The sequence below is a fragment of the Haemaphysalis longicornis genome, unplaced genomic scaffold (genome assembly GCF_048455015.1).
Source record: "Haemaphysalis longicornis isolate Haplotype H1 unplaced genomic scaffold, Haemaphysalis longicornis Haplotype H1 scaffold_3, whole genome shotgun sequence".
NCBI lineage: Eukaryota > Metazoa > Arthropoda > Arachnida > Ixodida > Ixodidae > Haemaphysalis > Haemaphysalis longicornis.
The window spans coordinates 33,803,099-33,825,030 of record NW_027526335.1 but is presented as its reverse complement, the minus strand read 5'-3'; the positions used below and the strand labels follow the sequence as shown (position 1 = coordinate 33,825,030).

Sequence of the window (21,932 nt, the reverse complement as noted above, 5' to 3'; positions counted from 1 at the left end):
CCAGGATTTTGGCTCTGTGTCACACTGGCTGGCTTTTTCCTCGCGCAGGTCAAAACCAGCAAGCGCATGTACAACTTCATGGCTGCCGACGCCACAGCTGCACAAGAATGGATCGAGAAAATCCAGTCGTGCCTGCAGTGAGGAGAACAAGTGTCGCCACGACTGCCTTCATCAACAATCTCTGCAAGGACCCCACGCGTCACGCACTTCACAACGATCAAGCCACGGGACGCGCTACTGTTGTCATCAGCAAAGACAGGCCATGCTCTCATGCCGTGGGAAGAACAAGGCAAAGCAAACTTTGGTACAAAAGATCAGCTGCTGATATTCGAACGAGCTGGCATCAAAACACCAGACCTGTAGCACCGACTATTTGCATTGAGGTTCCCCTGTTGGTCTACTTGCAGCTGTGGATTTGATTCCAAAATGAATTCGTTCAATGGAAAGACCCAAGAGAAGCAAGTTTATGATCTAAGCAACCAGGGCCCTGAAGAGGAAATCGAACAAGACTCAGTTATTGATGCTTTTTTTTGTTCTGAAGGCTTCTTTTTTTTAATGTCCAGCCCTTCCTTGCAAGTCGCATGCGAAGCAGATGTTGTAAGGTGACTTTGTTGGTTTTATTTGTGTTGCTGCCTGACAGGCCGACGTGCAGTGAAGAAAGGCGACCGTTGCGATCCTGCCGACGTTCGAAGCCATGCAAGGAGTAAGCCACCCCGGGGTGAACAAAGAGGGGAAGGAAGAACTCTGAAACAAGACCGCTAGTCCAATGTGCCACTGCAACCAGCGTTTATTTTGTTTTCTTTACGTGCGTGCCTTAGACCTGTGTTTTAGCTCGTGAAACTCTTATCTCGTCAATGCAGTGGACACTTTTAACAATTTGTGTTTGTTTTCACGTTTATGTACATTTCCTTGTGCTTTCATACCTGTGGGCCAATCACTGTGACCCTTCTTGCTGCTACTGCCAGCGGTGATCGTTTCTGCATCAGCTGCTTGCGACGTTGTTGTGCGTTCCTCTCCCTTTTCTTTGTTTTTGTTGCGGTACTTTGTTTGCCAACACAGTACTATTGCCTGGCAACATTCCAGCCCTGACAGGCCATTTCTTGTTTTCTTGTTTCGTTTCAATGAAATGAAAGCAGTGGAAGTCTTCCTTTGCTCTCGTATTTCATTTCAGACTACGAGCTTGGCAAATTTACCTTTTCTTTGTGCTTGAATACTGTACGGCAGACCAGAATACTGTAATCTGCTTGATCTTATATGATAGACGCAAGGGTAGCATCTAGTGATATAAAGCGAAGTCTGTTGCAGACCTGCTCAATCAAAGTTACCTAGTGGTATCCAAGGAACCGCAGTGAAACCAGTGCTGTATTATGTTTACATTTTTTAGGTAAATGTCAGTCAATGCAATGGCGGAAGTCAGGGTTTAACCACAAATTTTGGTATTTGGTTTTACAGTGGATTTTGTCGTTTTACATTCACTGAGGCTTAAAAAATGAGCTAGAGAATTTATAGGTGTTGTAAAAGTTGGTGCAGTCGACAGTTGCATTCCTAGGCTTTGCATGCGTCTTCAAGTTCTTAAAGAACAAGAGAGCAAAATAAAGATAAAAATAAACAACCTTAGAAACCTTTTCCACTGACCAGATCACTGTAAATTGCCTCAGCAACTGAAATGTAGGACGCTCAGCATAACCGCACGATCAGCGCAACTTGTTTCACCTTATTTGCAAGCTACTGTTTGCATTTTGGTTTAATGAAATGGCCAGGACATTGGTAGTAGGGTGAATCGATGTTAAATGCCATAGTTAGTAGCTAATATCTTCTCATTATAGGATGGTTGCATTACTCTATTCTGGTCCTGTGTAGCACTCAGCATACACTACTGCTATGATCTGTACCTTCAATGGGCTGGCTACCGAAGCAAAAGCTGAGCAACCAGGCCACGACACAACCTTGTACATATAATGTTGCGTGTCCAGTGGCTGACGCTTTTTCCCCCTCCCACTTTTGTGTCAGCTTCAAGTGAATAGGATTTTCCAAGTGCACCAGACAACGTGAGAAGCGAGTGTGACATTTATGCAATACTCTTGGTGTACATAGGAAGAGAGCGAGGTGCCATCCTGGTAGTCCTCCTTATGCAAAGTGGTTGCAGCTGCGAAGGTTCTGGAGGAGAACGGCTTCGAGACTGCCAATGAGCTGCAACCAGAGCGAATGTATTAAAGTGGATGCGCTTCGTGTCTGTGTGCCCAATAAAACGAAGCCCGCTGAGAATGTAGCCCATGTGGTGTGGGTGTGGCTCAGTATAATAAAGGGGCCATGCAGACAAAATACAAGTTTGTTTTTTTATTAGAAAGATTTGTCCGCAGCAAACAATGCCTTATTCACTGGGAAATTAATCAATTCAAGTTAAAATTTTGGTTCTCCTGCCAAAGCATGTGTTTCGTGACATGTGCAATGACGTAACGAAGACAGGTGTTTAATTAAGCGGCCATTAAAATGCTCTTTAGTCTGCAGTGAACTGCAGAAAACCTTGCACCGTCAGTCCTCCTAGATGGCGCCACCATACTGCTCCGCACCGCTATTCGCCTTTGCTTTTTTTTTACCGTATTTGCACCTGGCTTGTTTGTATTTTGGTAGGTAGCAATCGTTTTGTGAAATGTGGGGTATGTTCCACAAACAGGGTCACATGAGGCAGTGTCACCTATGCCAATGGGCCAGTGTTGTGTGAGATAACCCCAAAGCGCCAGATGGCTGTGCAGCTATGACAAGCATAGTGTGCACAGTACCAACAGCAGTATGCACCGGTACTTCTACGTTTACGTGTACTTTTTTAACTTCTATTGTTTACCCCACCATTCTTACGGCTATAAAATGAATATGCATTACATTTAAGTGAAAATAGCTCGTTCTGCAAGCTTATAAGCCCTGACTAACTTCTGTTTGCTTTTGCCGGCCCCAGCCAATCGCACAGCTGCGCATATTGTCGTAGGTTCTAGTGCGGGAAATGAGCTAGTGAGTCGCATGGCCATTCCCTTTTTTTCTAATTATATAGGTTATTTGAGCAAAGTTTATGTTAAAAGTGGTGTCAGTACGATTCTAACGAGGCAGTCTTTCGAATGAACTGAACTTGTGTTTTGTCTGCATGGCCCCTTTAAAACATTTTTGACCATGCTTGAAGGACCTTGTCCGCGTTCTTCACACAATCGTTGTGTGCGAAAATTCTGCAAGCCTCGGATTGCTAAATGGGAGTAGCTAGAGCAAGAAAGGCCAGGAAAATTGCTGGAATATCAAAAGCCCAATACTTTGCAAGTGTGCATTGAACACTTAGAGTCTGATATAAAGCACATGTTGTTCATCAGCTGCAGTCGAGGCAGTGAAACAGTAAAAAGGAAGAACTTTCGTTTTTGTAGCGACCCGGTATTCAGTAGTTGGCCTGTTGTCAGACCTGGACTGGCAGAAATTGTGAGATGCAGCTGGCTTCCCAACAAGGCAGAAGCAAAGTCTAAGACGGATGTGGCAGCTGGGACTCCATGCTCCCACATCATATTGAGGGTGTGGCAATATCGAAAAGAAATGACACTTTGAAAGGTGATAGCAAGAACACAGGAGGTAGGCCTGAGTAGCAAGGAGACATAATGGCAGCTTGGGCTTCCTGTTCTAAAATACCCCACTGGTGCATACCTGAGAACGTGCATTATGGGACACTGCATCAAAGGGACACCACTCTCGCTGCATTTACGTGGCTTTATTTAGTGGAAAAAACTATTTTAAAATGCTGTCCTCCTCTCTGCATCCTTCTTGCCGATTTCTTATGACGTTTCATATGACGTCAAAACAAGATGGCTTGGCTTGACTGAGCTACTGCACGGCTAGTTGGCCCTCCGACAAAGAATCAGTCGGCCGGCCGCCGGTGGGTTGTCGCAATTCGTTCGCTCAGTTGAAACTAAGCAACGACACATTTGTGCCAGGAAGAATGTGCATGTAGTTTGTTAGCTTGTAGGCTGTGGTGGGGACCTTGTAGTGGGGACCGAACCCACGCCTTTCGATTACATGTCGAATGCCTTACCAATTCGGTCCCCATTCTGGGCGCGTGTTTTTCTTTCTTTCTTTCTTCTGTATATTAAAAAAAAAATGTTTAATTCATTATCCGTAGTGAAAAAGAAAAGAGCCTAACCACACACCTATGCCTCCTTTGGCGTTGTAGACTGCTGCCCTTTCTTTCTGTATTTTCTCAACGAGCCCCTCGTTTGTTTACTATATTATTCTGCGAAAGCCTAGCGAGGGTCTCAGTTCTGGCAGCCTTGATGCCTAGGTAGCATAAGAGGGCTTCCCTCCAGTTACCCGCTCATGACAGGCTGTAGACGCTCGAGTCACGCCCCGGGGGTTGAAAAGAAGGTCCTCTTCTCCCCGTCTAGTCAGAGTGGCGCTGGCTACCACCCTCAAGCGTCAGATACACTTCTAGTAAATATAAATAGCCCAGAAAGTGAAGGAGAACACAGTCGCCCAGATAGCCGAATTGGTAAGGCATTCGACATGTAATCGAAAGGCGTGGGTTCGGTCCCCACTCTGGGCGCGTTTTTCTTTCTTTCTTTCTTCTGTATATTAAAAAAAATGTGTAATTTATTATCCGTAGTGAAAAAGAAAAGAGCCTAACCACACCCCTATGCCTCCTTTGGCGTTGTAGACTGCTGCCCTTTCTTTCTGTATTTTCTCAACGAGCCCCTCATTTGTTTACTATATTATTCTGCGAAAGCCTAGCGAGGGTATCAGTTCTGGCAGCCTTTATGCCTAGGTAGCATAAGAGGGCTTCCCTCCAGTTACCCGCTCATGACAGGCTGTAGACGCTCGAGTCACGCCCCGGGGGTTGAAAAGAAGGTCCCCTTCTCCCCGTGTAGTCAGAGTGGCGCTGGCTACCACCCTGAAGCGTCAGATACACTTCTAGTAAATATAAATAGCCCAGAAAGTGAAGGAGAACACTTTCGCCCAGATAGCCGAATTGGTAAGGCATTCGACATGTAATCGAAAGGCGTGGGTTCGGTCCCCACTCTGGGCGCGTGTTTTTCTTTCTTTCTTTCTTCTGTATATTAAAAAAAATGTTTAACTCATTATCCGTAGTGAAAAAGAAAAGAGCCTAACCACACCCCTATGCCTCCTTTGGCGTTGTAGACTGCTGCCCTTTCTTTCTGTATATATATATATATATATATATATATATATATATATATATAAACTGTTCATGTAACTAATTACGACAGTTAATTAATCATGAATTTTTTTTCTGGGGGCGGTCGTGTACAGCCGTTATTAATGGAGGTAGGAACCCATTGTTCTGTACTGGGATATATTCTGGCACACAGGAATACACCAGAAAGAAATTCAAGAGAGAACTGATATCACGATGATTATCAAGAGAAAACAATCATATCATAAAAATGAATTGGTGCCACGAAATGGATATTTTATTAAAAAAAAAAACGTCCGTAACGACGTCGTGCAGGTGGCTTGTGCTGCTGACGCGGCTTCCCGTGAAAAGAAATGCTGGGAGTGGCATTTGGGTTTAGTTTTTTAACGCCAAGTTTCTCCAATATCCGTTGCTCAAAGAGGTCCGTGAAATAATCCTATTGAGAAGTAAAAAAATGTCACCACCGAGTCTGAGATGCGCCACAAACACTCCGCAAGTTAGGCAATAATGCATTGCAGTAGACAGTGGCCGTTCTACCGTAGCATGGTCAAATTCGTGTTCGCGCATCTGCTCAGTGCCGCGTCCACGCTCAACTCGCTTACATTAAATAAGTTTAAAAAGCGCTTTGCAGGACAAAAATAGGTCTGCTGAGAATAATATATTTTCCCAGTGTGTTGTGGTTCATATCGCAATGACTGGATACGCTGCTGCGCCGTTGACTATTAAGATGAAGTAAGCGCGCACACTGCAAATGCACGGCATCGCTTGTAAAGCAAACGTTAGGATGTAATTAACGGTCCTCTGATGCGCGTACAGCCGTTGCGGTGCGAATATGCATTTCAGTGCCCATTCAAACTTGCGCGAATTTAACAAAGCGATAACAGAATCTGCGAATCAAACGTACTCTAACGGCGTGGTCACTAGATTAGCTGGCATTAAATTGTTTTACCTAGCCGCATTTTTAAAGACGATAGTCTTTCTTGGGCTACTTAAACCCAGAAATTTTTGTCTGTCTGTATGTCTGTCTGTCCGTCTGTCTGTGACTCGATTCAGCCACCCGGCCAATGAAAAACAATGCCTGCGCAATAGTCTTATATAGTCACAGCTAAATCTACCCGTCTATGTCCGGTGTAATGTTCATATTTGTCAAAATTGTTGAAGAAGAACAAGACATTACGCAAATATGAGACAACAAATCAATACAGAAGTGATATCTGCAGTGTTCCTTTATAAAAAAAATCAAACATGCTTGACTTTTGCGAAATTAAATACTTCATCAACTGCAGAAAAAGAATTCACTCGGCCGTCGCCTGCTGTCGCCCGTGCCACTACTATAGCGTCTGGCGCCATTTTAAGAAATCAACCGGCAACAGTTACGCAAGGTTCCACTAGATAGGTTTCACGTTCTGCTTGCAACGCACGTGGCGTAGGGAAACGCCGGGCGCCTCGAATAACGCGCGTCTTCGCCGTACGGCACCGTTCGCATCGAGCAACCGGTTTGGAGCCGTGGAACGCGGGAAATTTAAAATGATTTAAGCAAACCTTTGGCGTCTTTACCTTGGGAGGAGCGCGGCGCAAGAGGAACAACATGAGAGGTGAGCGGGAAAGCGAAGGGAGGCATTTACTTCGCAAAAGCCGATAAAGACTATCGTCTTTTGACGGCATTTGCAACGAAAGGAGCAGATACGCGGCCATTTTTTTTTTCTACTTACATCCGCAATTTGCGCCGCGCCGACCAAGCACATATAACAATTAGCTCTAATGTCATAACAACTCGCTTATAATACTACCCGGGTCACTTACACACAAAACATGACTCCACGCCACAAAGAGCTTACACGCACTCGGAACGCACACGCTACATGGTCACACGCAAGCTGCCGTCGGCCAAAACAAGCGCGAATTCAGGTGAACAATTCTTGCGTCACGAAAAGCTTAAGACAACCGACTGAACATGCTACGCCGCTGATAAAATTATGCCGGGAAGTAAGCGCGCACATGACAAATAGACGGCTTCTTATCCAAAGCAAAGATTACGACGTGACGAATTCACTTATGAGCGCAATGCCTACTCAGAACAAAGGGTGGACCACGATTGCGGAGCGAATACGCATTTCTTCGTAAGTGACCGCTCAAGCGTGCGCTTACGGTTAAAGCGAGAACAAACATTCCAAAACTTAATTGCCTCGCCAAAGAGTGATGGCAGCGCTGGCTTGAAGTATGCCTGTCAAAATCTATACAACCAAACTTTTCTCCTTTCTGCGTCGGGTTTCTTTTGCCATCCCCGACCGTATTCGCACAGCCTAAGGCACAACACATCGGCACCGCGAAACAACATAAAGCTACACCGATGCGACATTTGTTCGGAACGAGCAGCTAATTCTTACTTTGATCTTCGCTGGCGCCTACGATGCAGCCGACACTGAATTCGCTGCACGGCCAAACATGGCGCCGCACCGGCGGCGTTGTGCAATGTCTAAACCGACGAGCCTACCCAACACCCTCTGGGTGTTGGCCTACCTGGCGCGAAGGTAAAAAAAAAACGGTGGAGCTACCATGTGACTTTTCTGTTGGCCAATGGCGGGGGGCGCTGGCCGGAAAAAAAGAAAAACTCCCACCTCCCCTCGCGGGAACTCCTGTGTAGATGCGACGCATAGGCGGAGCGGCGAAGGGACCGCGTTTTATAGCGCGCATAACGTTGAGGGGGTCCCAGTCGATGACGACGTTGGCGTACTTGTAAAGCGGCGTGGACTCTATAGTTCATATCACAAGCTAGCTGCAGCACTGTGGAGGCTACATTGTTGTCCCCCTCAGGGCACCTAACTCACCGCGAAGGAAGCGACAAAAGGCGCCGGGGCCGTGCGGTGCCACTTGCCGAGAGGGGAGAAGGGAGTGTCTATAGTTCATCTCACAAGCTACCTGCAGCACTGTGGAGGCTACATTGTTATCAATAGTGCGCCCGCTGAGGGCGCCTAATCCGCCGTGAAGGGGGTCCTGAAAGGACACTCCCTTCTCCCCTCTCGGCAAGTGGCACCGCACGGCCCCGGCGCCTTTTGTCGCTTCCTTCGCGGTGAGTTAGGCGCCCTGAGGGGGACAACAATGTAGCCTCCACAGTGCTGCAGGTAGCTTGTGAGATGAACTATAGACTGTCTAGTGTCACCTTATTTAGTGACACTAGGAGTGTCCTTTCAGGACCCCCTTCACGGCGGATTAGGCGCCCTCAGTGGGCGCACTATTGATAACAATGTAGCCTCCACAGTGCTGCAGCTAGCTTGTGATATGAACTATAGGTGTTTGAGCCAAGCGTGGATGTTGCTTCGCCGGAGAACGGCACACCGGTTATATGCGCAGCGCGACCGGAGGAGAGGAAACCGCGGAAGAGAGAGTACTGCACATGCGCCGGCCCCAGCGCGTCTGCCGCGGCTATGACGCAACGTGCCGCGGCTATGACGCAACACAATCCAACACAATCCACTTTAATCCAATCCAATCCAATGCCCCTCGCGAGACACCATAGCGAGAGAGTGTTCGCTATCGGAGAGGAGAGGGGGTGAGCGGCGGAGAGCGCAGCTGGCGCGGCGAGGAGAATGGGGGAGGGGCGGACAACGCCGACGACGACGCCGGAGGGACACTGCGAGTGAATTAGATGCTCTGCATCTAAAATAGCAAAACACGGAGGAGGGAAGGAACGCGGGTGAGAGCGAAAGGCGGCGAGATCATAGAATGGCGCTTCCTTGGGTAATTTTAGGGGCGTTATGCATGGTTGCGCACGTCATGAAAGTAAAACAAAAAAAAAATGACAGAGCGAGGCGTCGAAAAGGCGCACTTTTTTCTCTTCACTGCGACGCCTTGTTGCCCCGTCGGCCCAGCGAGCGCGAGCGTGGAAAAAAAAAAAAAAACTGGTTGATTTCTCGAGCCGCATCGTGCGCACACTCGTTTCCGGCCAGGCCCGAGTGGGCCGGTGCCCATATCAAGTTTATCTTCCCGTTCCGCTCGTCATGGGATCGGGATTTTAGGATTTGGGACGCCTCGGGTGAAATTCGCCCTCTCGAATAATTTAAAATAGCCGACTTAGTGTCGCTAACAATGAATTTAATTTTTGGAGAGGCTTTACCGACCGAGCTGGCGTCGACACTTCTGACCCAGACGCTCACTCGCTTCGCTGGACGGGCAGAGACAGGCTTGTGTCTTACAGGCAGCTGACTACTCATTACCGACTTGAACAAGCCCGCTACCCCCCCCCCCCCCCCACCCCACCCCCCCGCTCATCCATCCCTCAGTAAAAGGCAATATGTGGTTTGGCGGCTTCTTCAGACGAACTCGTACCCAAACCCCGTCCTGGACAGTTTTCAGATAAATGTCGGAGATGCAAGGAACGGGCCGATCTTGCACATATATTATGGGCATGTCCTCAGGCGACTCCTCAGAGCCGCAAAATTAGCAGTAATGAGCAATGGGAGACCGTACTGCTCAGCTCAGACCCGGCAGATCAAGTATGGGCCATCCAGTTAGCCGAAGACGCTGCCAGGACCCAAGGGCTCCTGGCCGACGCCTAGGGTGGAGGTCTAGCTCTCCTCCACAAACTGGACAAATAAGTTATTTCCCTCTCTCTCTGTGGTTGACTCCTCTGTCATAGGAATCGGTAAAACATGAAAGTGAAATGTGCAGCGAAATCTGCAGCGAAAGGAGCATGCGTATGGATTCCTGGGCGAGTTGGTGTTGCGATGCAGAGAAATTCATAGCGCATGCGGACGAGGACAATGAAAGAGAAAGGGAGGGCAAGGAAAGAGAAGTGCGCTCCGTGGTGTATGTTCTCTTTCCTTGTCCTCGTCCGCATGCGCTATGAATTTTTCTGCAAAGGAGCATGATTTGCGGGTCGGCGGCTGTCTTGTGGATGTTCTTGGTGAGCGACGTCCTGCTGCCAGGTCGCTTCGGCAAAGGTGCGACCACTTCGGTCCTGCTCCGTGACGTGTACGGCAGACGCTTGCGTGGCGACGAGCTCAGCTTGTGGAATGTGAGAGGCAGAGTTCGTAGCTTGGACCGTGAACACGCGAACGCATTCCGCTTTCCACTGGCGTTTTTCTTCGCACCAAATCGGTCGCGTTGCAGAATTCGCCCTTCGGCGTCGTCGCCTTTTAGCGGCGCGCAATGCAACGGTTTTATTGCCCGATCGAGGCGCCAACTGTCGGCGCTAGTTAGCGTCATGATGCACTACTCGCTTCACCTCTCCTGGACGGCAGCACCATCCGCGCGTATCTTCTGTGTTCGTGGTACTGGCGTCATTTCCGTGACGGATATGACGTCAGTGAAATGTCGGTGTATCCCGGCGTAAAACACTTTCGTGTTAAAAAATTTTAATTCCGAAAACTGAGGCAAAACCACGAGTATGACCTGTTTTGATGGGACGTCATCCCGTGGCGAGAGGGAGGAGTGCTGGAGTCTTGTACGGGAGAACACTGCAGGCTGGGACGCTGGTGGAATCAGGTACGGAAAAAGGAAGCCCTGGCTGCTCCAGAATGCCCCCACGCAATGTACTCTTCCGTAAGCAGCACCTGAAAAAAAGGAACAACAGGATTTGTACCAAAATTGACTGCTAAGGCGACTATTCGTCAGGCTGAGTTCATGTACATCTCTAAGTAGTTAACAGTTACCACAAATAAATTGTAAACGTTACATAATTCCCGTCTGCTGTCAGTACACGGGTGCCTACGGAGGGAACACAGTTACAGAAAATGGCTGCAACTTTTGTTCAATCGAAACCATCCCGAGACAAGTTAATGACGATAACCCACTGCGGCGGCTGTAACATTAGGCGAAGTTTCATCTACATTAAATTCTGAGTTCACGGTGAAGTCGCAAATATTGTGCAATTCCCGTTTTCTGTAAATATAAGGGCGCATACGGGAGAAAAACGGACAGCCCCATGTTTTTCCCCTAGAATAAACTCGAGTCCTTCCCGGTTTCATTCCACTAATTAACTAGAAAGCTCAATCGTAAATTAAAAACGTGTTCTGTTCCGTCCATTCCTTGGACTGTGCCCAGCTTCGCGGCTCATCCTTCTTCACAGACTGGATGGACACCGATTTTTTTTCTTGCCTTCCCTTTACCGAAGCAAGAGCTCAACAACATATGTCAAGGAGAGAGAGAGAGAAAGAGAAGAGTAAACGTGCTTAACAGGAAAAGCAGTGGGGAGGAGTCGTAGTCAAATCTAACCACTGCGCAAAGCCACGCGCGAACTACGGCAGTTGCGCAGATTGAAAGTGGTGGCGTTCCGCCGAAGATCAACTTGTCCGACCACACGGGCAAACAAAGCCTTGAATAAAGCATTAGAAGATTGAGCAGTGATGATAGCAAGACGCGGCTTCTTACCCGTGCGGCAACGTATTCGTAATAAAATGCCATGCTTTTCCTCTTCAGCCGTTCACCAGAACCGTTCCGGCACGTTCTTCAATCGTGTGGTGGCAGCAGTACGTGCTTAGTTTACCATCAAGCAAGGAAAAAAAATAAATTATTGCGTTAATTCCATTGACAAACACGTTGCGGTAAGGTGCGGCAAGCACTTATTCTATAAAATTGGTTTTTACGACTCCTTTCCGTTTTTTCAGCAGGCAGCCGGTCTTCAAAAAAATTCCCCGCATTTCCCCGAGGGGAAGAATGTGAAAGTGCGAATGCAGGAGTTGAATTTGCGCGGTTCGGTAATGTTCGCGAAAGAGAGATCACACACACACACACACAACTACAAAGAAAGAAAGATGCATTTATTCACAGACACCTATTTGTGTTGTCGTTGTACTTGATTGCTAGATCGGATCTCAGCTTTGAAATTTCGTGTCAGTACTCCCACGCCCGATTCCTGGCCAATCCCCCACGTGGGTATGTGCCATGTCAGCGGCCAGGCAGCGCGCGCCCATCTCCCCCCGTTGCCTAGGAAGACGAGGAGATTCCTGGCCAATCTCCCACGTGGGTATGTGCCATCTCCCCCCGTTGCCAAGGAAGACGAGGAGCGCGGGCACCCGCAGCTGTTGCTATGTGGACGGACGGCTGTCAACGGAATTCAGGGTCGCTTATAAAGTGCATTCGCACTTAAAATATCTAAACCGCGTCGGAGACGCAGGAAATAGGCAACGCGAATTGCGCGCCGAAATGCAGCAGTCGAGCGAGCGGTACGTGATGCTGCGTCATTAAATACTCTCAGTCATCCTCTAGCAACAGGCCGCCTTGTTCTTTCTGCTGATATGTGATTAGATGGTTGGCGTGTGCGCGCTCGCCGCTCCTCCAGTCCGGCCGTGGGGTTGCTAGTCATCCCGTAGTTGCGTACGTTTGGTGGCGCAAGGGTAGCACGTGTGCCGATAAGAAGCGCGACCGGCGACATCACCGGATCACCGTCCTCGGCGCCATTTCGAGCTGGATTCGCGACGGGTGGAGACGCATGTAAACCTTTCTTGCTACGTGCGGTGGCGTTGGGTTCTGAAAAGGGTGTGCGTTTCTTAGCAGAAAGCAGCGTTGTATCTATACGCGTGTTGTGCCTTTGGGAAAGCCGGGCTGTGACTTCGGAATACCGGACTGTGGTCCCCGGCCGTGGTTCGGGAAACCTAACTTCCATCTCGGGGTGCTTGGAACCATTGAGATCAACACTGGCGTCGCGTCCTCGCCGACTCGTCAAAATAGTGAGTACCGTGGCAAAGCCGCGGGGCGTATGTGTGCGGGCTAAGGAGCCGGGCTTGGGTATAACAATGGTCTGTTTTGACATCGTCCTCTCGCACTGAGCGGCATTCGCTCGTGAGCCCACCGCTTCTTAGTCCGCCACTCGTGGGACATTGTCGTCGTGAAAGCCTCGCGATGGGCGGTTAGGCTTCAGCTGTCGAGGCAGCGGCGCAGTGGTCGCATGAACTCTGTGGTGCTGCCCCTAGGCCCTTCAGTTTCCGGGACGGCAACGTAATGGCCCATGTGGGACCTATGCGTTGCGGCCTCAATAGGGATAGCTCGCAAGCCCTCGCGGGGTTTCTGCGACGCTCAATGTCTTCTTCCGAACGCCGTTAGGACTGGGCAAGCGCCATGTTAAATTAGTTTTTTTTTCACATTAAACTATACGGCACTGTCATGGCATGTGCCGTGCTCTAACGGCGTTCGGAATTCTCGCCAAACTCTTCCAGCGCCACTGAAGTACGGATTCCTGTTCAACGGTTTGTCGCTTCCGGCGCTGTCCGGAGCGGCGGCAAAGGCGAGTGCTTGCTTGTTGTTCTTGGTTCGTTTCAGATGGCGCGCCTGCAGTCTACCGAGCGTTCCCTTCCCTTTGCGTACTGTCTCAATTTCTGTTCACCTTCACGCAAACACTCACTATGGTCATTTAGTCAGGCAGGTACAAGTCTCAAATCTGTCCTGTCTTTAGCTGGCCGCTCCTTGTAATAGGTTTTATAGCCAAATAAAGCTGTTTCGGTTCACCCTCTGCTTTTGTGAAATTGAATTGCCTTCCAGCTTCCCTTGTGTTCCCGCCTGGCGTGGTCCCTGGAACCCGTTCTCGGTGAGTTGACTGCTTTGCTGCTTAGAGTTATTTCTTATAGCGTTTTTTTTTTTTTCGCAGGTATACCTGGCCGTGCGGCACATTGGACAATTCCTTCCAGGACTTCGTTCCCTTTTGGTCCCGTGTAGGAGCTAGTTTGTCCGTGCCGTGTACCCAAGCCTTGGTTCCAGCGACTGCCTGCAGTGTTCACATCTTTGTACCCATGGACTCGTGTCGCCTGTAGTTGCAGAAATTAAACTGTTCACTGCACAGCACTCAGTGTCGCTGTTTTGAATCCTGTGCTCGGCAACTTTGACGGCTTGAGCGCATGACGTTTCAGCATACATATTCTAACTTGTAAGGGCTGCCCATGCCATCGTGGTTGCCGGTAGGTTCCATATGCTGTCACTGCGAAACATTTCAAGCAGAACCAAAACTTAGTACTCCACCCATACTCGCTCAATTTCTAAAGTATTCGGCACAGAACGCGGTGCGAATACATGTGCCCCGAAAGTAAAACGGAAAATGCGAGCGGTGGCGAAGCTTGAAAACTGCGCGTCAGCGCGCACTGTCGAATCCGCAACAGAGCGAGGGGGCGTCATCTCACCCGGCTGGCTCGTTCTCTGCTGCTCCCCTTATCGCCGCCTGGAAAGAAACAGCGATTTGCTATCACGGCTGGTCAGGGGCTCTTCCAACGCTTTAGGCAAGGCTGTTTTCCCGTAGTGGTCGGAAACTCTCATATTCGGCGGAATGCCACCAGTTTGAATCGGCGTAACTGCCGTGGTTCGGGGTTTAGATTTCGCATATGCTGTCAAGTTCTCGCTTCGCAGAAGGGAGTGCAAGAAAAAAAAAAATTTAGTGTCCATACACTAAGAATGACCAGTAGAGCTGGGCCTAGTTTGAGTGTCGCAGTTTAACGAGTGAAGGAAAAAGAACTTTCGTAATTTGTGTTTGAGGATACTGCCTAATCAATTGGCTGAATGAAAAGTGAGATGACTGCTGTTTTATTCAAGGAGATAAACGCGGGCCTCCATCTCGTAGAAGCCCGTGTATTGGCAGCAGGCGGAAATTTCACAATACTTGCAACTTCACTGTGGACGACCTTCCTGGCGGTTCAACCCGCCGCGAGGAGGTGGCGCTCCGGAGAATCCGCGTGGGCGAAGCTTTGGCCCCGTCGGTAAAGGCCTCACGGAGGACGCAAGTTCCCCCAGAAACATTCCCGTTCTGTGGAGCTCCTGCCTCTGAAGCGACTCTGGACCACCTCCCGGAGACATGTTCGGGTCTCCAGGCAGCGCGAGTTTGCTACATGAGGGCCCTTGGGTCAGGACGACCGCCTGACCTCCACCGCTAGACGCACAGTCCCCAATGCCGGCCCCTCCTTAACTTCATTGCGTAGACGGGACTGCTGGACTTCATCTAGTTTATGCCGAAGGGCGTACTTGCGCAATATAAAAAAATAGCTGCCCGAAAAGAGAAAGAAACCGCCCCTACGATGTGGCGTGAGGCGATCGACGACGCTGATTGACTCCCATTCTGGCGCGATATATAGCGCGACACTCGTGCTATATCGCGCACAAGTGCTGTTAGCTCCAACTTTATCTTTGGCCAATCCCCCGAAAGGGGTATGTTCCAAACGCTTCATCATAATCATCGTCATTAGAGCACGTGGATAAAGTTGGCGTTTCCGCAAGTTATTTCGGCGTACGCCACCACCAACGATGCAAAACAGCCAATCCAATCTTCGCTTGGAAATACGATTTCCGATGAGCCTGGGTTAGGGCAGTGTGGTGATCAAAAGCCGCAGCTTGTCAGTCTCGCTCTTGTCGGCGACCTTGACCGCTCGTTCCACGAGGCTTTTCTGAATTAGCACGTCAGAGCAGCGAGCCGCGTGTAAATACGGCGCCTCTTCTCTTATGGTGGAGCTATAATTGAAATTAAACGCAGCGAAAGAAATCTTGCAACGACCGAGAAAAGGGAATCATGATCTTGTGTACACAGGCACATGCTTGCGTACACGTGCTCATAGGTTGTATTTAGAAGCGTCGCACGCATGCGGGCAATCATGTGTGCGCGCCCTAGTTTTAGAATAAGGGGCCCCAACGCTCTGGGGCCCCCAATCGTCTTGGGGCGTCGCACTGCGCATGCGCAGAACCCAAGCCGTCCTTGGGGTTCTGGGTTTGCGTCTAGCGCGCACGCTATTTTGCCGAAATAGCGGGCGCCCCAAAGCTGGAGTTTGCGTTCTTGCGTCGCTCTCGCAGCCAGCGAGACTGCGCGTGAGCATGGCTGAAGCGAAACCTGTGGCTCGTTCCTCGACTCACCCGATCAACTACGACGATCGCTGAGCTGAATTTGCAGATTCCGCGAGTCATTCGCAAGAAATGGATAAAGCAGGCAATCGTGAAGCGTTTGCTGGCATGCTGAAGCTGGCATGCACGCCGGCCGTGCATGCCAGCTCGGCACACTCAGCGACTCGAACCGGCGCAGACCACGGTAGCAACCGCTTGTCGCTGCTCTTCCGAATCAATCTGATCGTTAAAAAGAAGTCACACATGCGAGAAAGTAGGTGTTCGTGTGATGAAAAATTGTGCTAGGGATTGCTGTCAGGGCTTATTTTAAAAGCGGCGATCAGATATCTGCCGCGATGCTAAGCCTACGCTGACCGGACGCGGGCGTTTCCGACCGATCGCCGCGGTGCTCGGTGCGCAGAGCGGCCGAGAGATGGCGCTACCTGCGCGGAAGCACCGAAACAGGCTACGCAGATGTCTTGGTCACCGATCGCTCAAACGGCAGTTATATCTGAAATAAACTTCCACATGCGAGAAAGGGGATGATAGTGTGGTGAAAAGTTGTGTTACGGATTGTCATTCACAGTCGCACAGATAGCGGCGATCAAGTATCCGCCACGGCGCTTAAAGGAGCCATGAAGAGAAAACAAAAGTTTGTTTTATTCGAAAGATTAGGTGTTTCATAGTACCCCAAGCGCTTTCCCGGAAGCAAATGATGCTTTATTCAGTGAGAAATAAGGCTATTTAAGCCAAAATTTTAAATTTCCCGCTAAATTGCACATTTTGCGACGTGCACAATGGCGTCATACGAGCCGGTCCATGAAACAGATACTTAGTATGTCGACTCCATATAGCACCCACACGCGGGAATCAAACCGAGACGGCGGCCATTTTAAAAATACTAGTAAAACCTAGTGCACCCGCAGCCTTAGTCATGGAATCGCCTGATCCGGAGAACAAAACTCTCGCCGAGAAGCTCGGGCTTGTATTTAACAACCTCACATCACTTGAACGCTCAGTGCTTCTAAGTGCACGAGCGGCAGGAGTTGTGGGATACGCGGATGAACCGGAAAGCGACCATTCCGCGATAGCCACAACAAACGAACGCCTAGCCGTCGGCATCGCTGCCTCGTCAGACCCGTCGCGACGGACGAATACAGACTGGTACGTATGTGCCGTATTTTTATTACGGTTAATAATAGTTCAATTTCAGTAGCAGTATCGCTTATGCCAGTTGGCTGGTGTTGTGTATGGAAAGCTGTTCGCGCGAGCTCTCTGGTTCGACCAGAAAGATACGAGTGTCAATGCGCGGTGTGTACGGCATTTTTTCCCCCAAGGTCAGAGCGCTTTGACGGCGTTTTGACGAAGTCGGCGACGAGCGCCAGCATGTTCCAGGAGTGAGCTAACGTAAGGGTCCCTGCCGTAATCACTTCCTCGGAAATGAAGCGAGCACACTCGTACTTCCTTTAGCTCTCTTTCTCCTCCGTTTGCAAAGTTCACAAAACGTAGCCACTTGCTTCGCCGAGGTTCGTCGTTGGGCAGCACATGGAAGGAGATCTCCTCACCGGCGGGGATGTCGCACTCCCTCGACGATTTGCCCGTACTAGATGGGCATTTCAAAACGTAGCAACGAAATTTCATTGTAAAGTACTCGAACAAACTGAAGTTTTCAGTGGTTGTAAACTGGAAACGAGCTCCTAACAATAGCAGCAAGCCAACACCATTCCAAAACTGCGACGACTGTCACTATCTCGTCGCTGCTTGCTGTTCCTTACTCCCCTCGTTTCTATTTTTACCTTTGCTGGTTGGCGATATGACGGCCAACCTCTTGTGAAGGGATTACGATACCAAGCAAGGTCGCGGCTGTGCGTGCTGGGACGGTTCGTTGGCCCCGAAGAGCCTCAAACCCGAAAATTTGTCTGCGCGACGGTGGCGACGGCGAGATGTCGAGTTCGGCTGGCGGTAGTTTCGTACGCATTGGCGTACACGCTTGCATGTTTTGCGTGTTTATTCGGAACTTCAACCGTTTACTCCACCGTTCTTAGTGTCATAAAAGAAATGTGCAGTATGTTTAACGAGCATATAGCTCACTATGCAAACTGGTAAGCCCTGCCTAACTTGCGTTTGCTTTTGCCGGCCTCCGCCAATCGCAGAGCATTCTCGTGTGACATCATAGGTTCTGTTGCGGGAAATGAGCTGGTGGGTCGCATGGTCATTCCCTTTTTTTCCTAATTATGTAGCTTATTTGAGCGAAGTTTGTGTTAAAAGTGGTGTCAGTATGGTTCTAACGAGGCAATCTTTCGAATGAACCAAACTTGTGTTTTCTCTTCATGGCTCCTTTAAGCCTAATGTTACCATCACCCGAGCCGACCCGAGCAACGCAAACAGGTTGCGGGCTGTCGGGGGCGCCCCTCTTCTAAAACTCGCCGCGCGCAAGCGCCTTGCGTTTGGGTTCCCCTAAGTTCTTAGGGAAGCCGGCGTTCTAAAGTTCCCATCACCCGAGCCGACCCGAGCAACGCAAGCCGGTTGCGGGCTGTCGGGGGCACGCCTCCTGAAACTCGCCGCGCGTGAGCGCCTTGCGTTTGGTTACCCCCAACTTCTTGGGTCCCCGAACGCCGGCTTCCGCTCGTTTGGGGCCCCCAAGGAGTTGGGTGTAGAAAGGGTGCGAAATAGGTGTTCAGTTGCAAAAAAACAAAAAAAGCGAAGCCGGGGGTCCACCTAGCTTCTACCAGTGTTGCTAAGTTTTGTTAGGTTTTCCGATGTTCTTGCTAGGCTAAGGTAAGTGCTGAGGGGTGAGGCTAAGTTTAGCCAGATTTTACAAAGCTGTTCCATTGTGTCTCCCCCTCTGACAACGTAACCAAGGGGGAAACAAGCTAGGTCGACCCCCAGCTCCGGTGTTGTTTGTCCAGCCTTGTGCCACGAGTGTAAGCGGCGCCAATTTTTTAGGTTTCAGCATCCCAAACTGACTAGCATTTTTAAAATGGTATACAGTAAGAGGTGCGCATACGCGTGCGCCCCTTGTGCTCACACTCGAGCATGCTTGAAAGCCGGCTTCTGCGGTGGTACACCCTTTGCGGGCAGCGCAGTTCCTTTTCTTGGTATTTTTTTTGGTAACGCCGCCAAAGCTAGCTCAAGCTTAAATAGCTCCGCTTGTAATAAATTATTCTAATTGTTATTGTTTTAAGCATCATGAGATACAAAACAAACCTCCGCCTGTAGAAAATGTTCAGTCCACCCATGTAAACGGGTGTAAAATAACTCGAAATTTTGAGGTCTTTTACACTATTTTTATTAGTTTACAGCACCGTAATTTGTAGCTCTACACCTTTGTGGGAAAAAGGGTGTCGAAATAGTGAACAACCTTCTTGGTGGGTGTTGAAATGGTGTGGAATAAATGTTTGGTATTAAAAAAAAATTCCATCAGTTATTGAACATAACTACCTCACGATTAAAAATATTTTGAAAATCCGCATCGTGACTTGTATAAGGTCGCATTAAAATGCGAAATTCCAAAATTAGCGCTAAAGTAGCTTATTTTTACGACAAGCCCACTGACTACCGGAGGGCTTTCCTCTGCTGGCTATAAAAACAAGGAGAGCAGATATATTAAGTATACACATACTCACTCTCCCAATGCATCCTGTTGGTTCACTTTCTCACTTCATTTGTGATCCATGTGTGACTTCTACGTGTTCAGTGTTGTGTCTATGTCATGCTGCGCGCGCCGATCCACATTGTCACGTGTAGTTGTGCTGCCCACACCCTTTTTAACAGCGAAGCTGCTTAGAAAATCGTAATTTTTCGTGTCCACAGTTAAAAATACCACGAAATTGCCGAGCCACGTGAGCACGGACCTCGCCGTTACCGCCCGGCAGTTGCAAAACCAACAAAATGCCGAGCGCTCGTGTGGGCGTGTCTCGCGGTGACTGCCCAGCATCCCCTTTAGGATTAGGAAAAACTTTATTTGTGCCTGCAAAACGACTAAGCGCCGCGACGCGGGCCTGGCGTCGTCCTAGGAATTGCCGTTACTAGGCGCAGCGCCAACGCTTCCCGTCACCGGGTCGCCTGGTCTGTGCTTTTCGAGCGCACCCCGGACTGGACGGCCCAGAGTTGAGTGTCCTTGTCGCTACTGCGTGCAGCGTCCTGGAGCTGCGGCGGATAAGTTCTTGATTGAGCTTCGTTTGGAAACCGGGCACAGTCCAAGAAGATGTGCCACTGGTCTGCCAGACCCACACCACACACTTTACACACGTCCGTCGAATAAAGTTCTGGATGAAACCTGTGCAGCGTTGCCGGGGCGAGGATGGACCCGGTCTGGAGCTGCCGTAGTAGAACTGCTTCCTCCCGGCTTAGGCCCTGGTGGGGGGGTGGCATGACCCGTCGAGCCAGGCGGTAAGCCCTGGTGATCTCGTTGTAGCTCACGAGGCGATCTTTGTTCGCGAACCGGACGGTCGGTCTCGGAGGAGCGGAGGGTAAGTGCTCGCGCCTCCGAGTGTGCCGTCTCGTTGTGGTTGGGTGCGGTTGCGCATTCGCCCATGTGCGCCGGAAACCACTTGACACGGACTTCTCTGCCCTGGAGCCTTGCCTTGCCGATGATGGCGGCCGCCTTGGCGCAAACGCGACCTTTCGCGTAGTTGCGTACGGCCATTCTCGAGTCACACAGCACTGTGCGGCACTCAACCTTGGAGATGGCCAGGGCGATGGCGACCTCCTCGGCGTCCGTGGCTTCGGTGCACCGTACACTCGCAGTCGTCGTCTTAGTGCCCGTGGAGGCCTTAACGGCGACCGCGACGTAGACTTCGTGCTGGTACTCTGCTGCGTCGACGTAACGCGCGTGCCCGTCTTTGGCATGCATCTTGATGAGGGCTTTGGCCCGCGCTGCACGCCTCTCCTTGTTGTGCTGCGGGTGCACATTTCTAGGTATTGGGTCAACGCATATGCGTGCCATCGCTTCCTCGTTTATGTCGCGCTGTTGCCGGTCCGGCGTGCGAGGGTTGTAGCCAAGGTTCTCGAGGATTTGGCGTCCCGTTGTCATGGAGAGACGTTCCAGCTGTGCCTCCAACTGCGCCTCCGTGATTTCTTCCAGGGTATTGTGCACTCCTAGCTGTAGTAAGCGCGCAGTGCTCGTGGTTTCCATAAGGCCCAGTGCCGATTTGTAAGCCTTACGTATGAGTGTATTGATCTTGGCCCGTTCCATGACCTTCCAGTTATGGTACGCGGCCACGTACGTAATGTGGCTGATCACGAAGGACTGGACTAGTCTCACGAGGTTGTCCTCCTTCATACCCGTTCTTCTCGAAGAAATGCGGCGAATGAGGCGAATTGCCTCGGCCGTCTTGCTTTTGAGCTTGGCAAGGGTTTCACCGTTGCTGTTGTTCTTGTCAATGATCATGCCCAAAACCTTGAGTCTTGTTACTTCGGGGATGCGTTGCCCCGATGCGGTGACTATTTTGATACGGTTGGCTTCGCGCTGCGGCGTATTGCCCCTGCGTTTCGGTGCGAGCACGAGTAGTTCAGACTTGCTAGGCGAACAGAGCAGGCCGGTACCAACGAGATGCTGCTCGATGGCGGTGACTGCCGCTTGCAGTTGACTCTCGATGTATGCGTCGCTGTCGCCGGCGACCCAGAGCGTGATGTCGTCGGCGTATATAGTATGCCGGACGTCCGTTCGCGCTAGCGCCTCCGCAACCCCAATCATGACGAGGTTGAAGAGGAACGGTGAGACGACCGATCCTTGCGGTGTGCCTGTGCTTCCGAGCATCTTCTTTTTAAGCTGTAGGTCCCCCGCGTGGAGTTCTACCATCCGATCTGTAAGGAAGTCCTTGATATAGTTATAGCTGGTTTCGCCCATGTTCAACTTGGAAACTTGTGCCAAGATCGCCGAATGCTTTACCTTGTCGAAAGCCCTCTGGAGGTCCAGCCCAAGGATTACTCTGTTATCTCTCGTGCCTTCCTTGTCGATTATTTCCGC

General features: G+C 50.1%; 2 protein-coding genes across 6 annotated transcripts in view; both read left to right on the top strand.

Moving 5' to 3' along the window:
* The window catches only part of Sbf (SET domain binding factor), a 94,815-nt gene extending 92,546 nt beyond the window's left edge, over positions 1-2,269 (top strand). For all 3 annotated transcript variants that reach the window (XM_077702807.1, XM_077702806.1, XM_077702805.1), the window contains one exon: positions 49-2,269. In XM_077702807.1, coding sequence (XP_077558933.1) covers positions 49-141 — 93 coding nt within the window. In that variant the 3' untranslated portion in view covers positions 142-2,269. The remainder of the gene's footprint in view (positions 1-48) is intronic.
* A 10,278-nt stretch (positions 2,270-12,547) lies between these two features.
* LOC144174237 (uncharacterized) overlaps positions 12,548-21,932 on the top strand; it is a 165,115-nt gene continuing 155,730 nt past the window's right edge. For all 3 annotated transcript variants that reach the window (XM_077702804.1, XM_077702802.1, XM_077702803.1), the window contains exon 1: positions 12,548-12,843. The gene's annotated coding sequence lies outside the window, so the exon portion shown is untranslated. The remainder of the gene's footprint in view (positions 12,844-21,932) is intronic.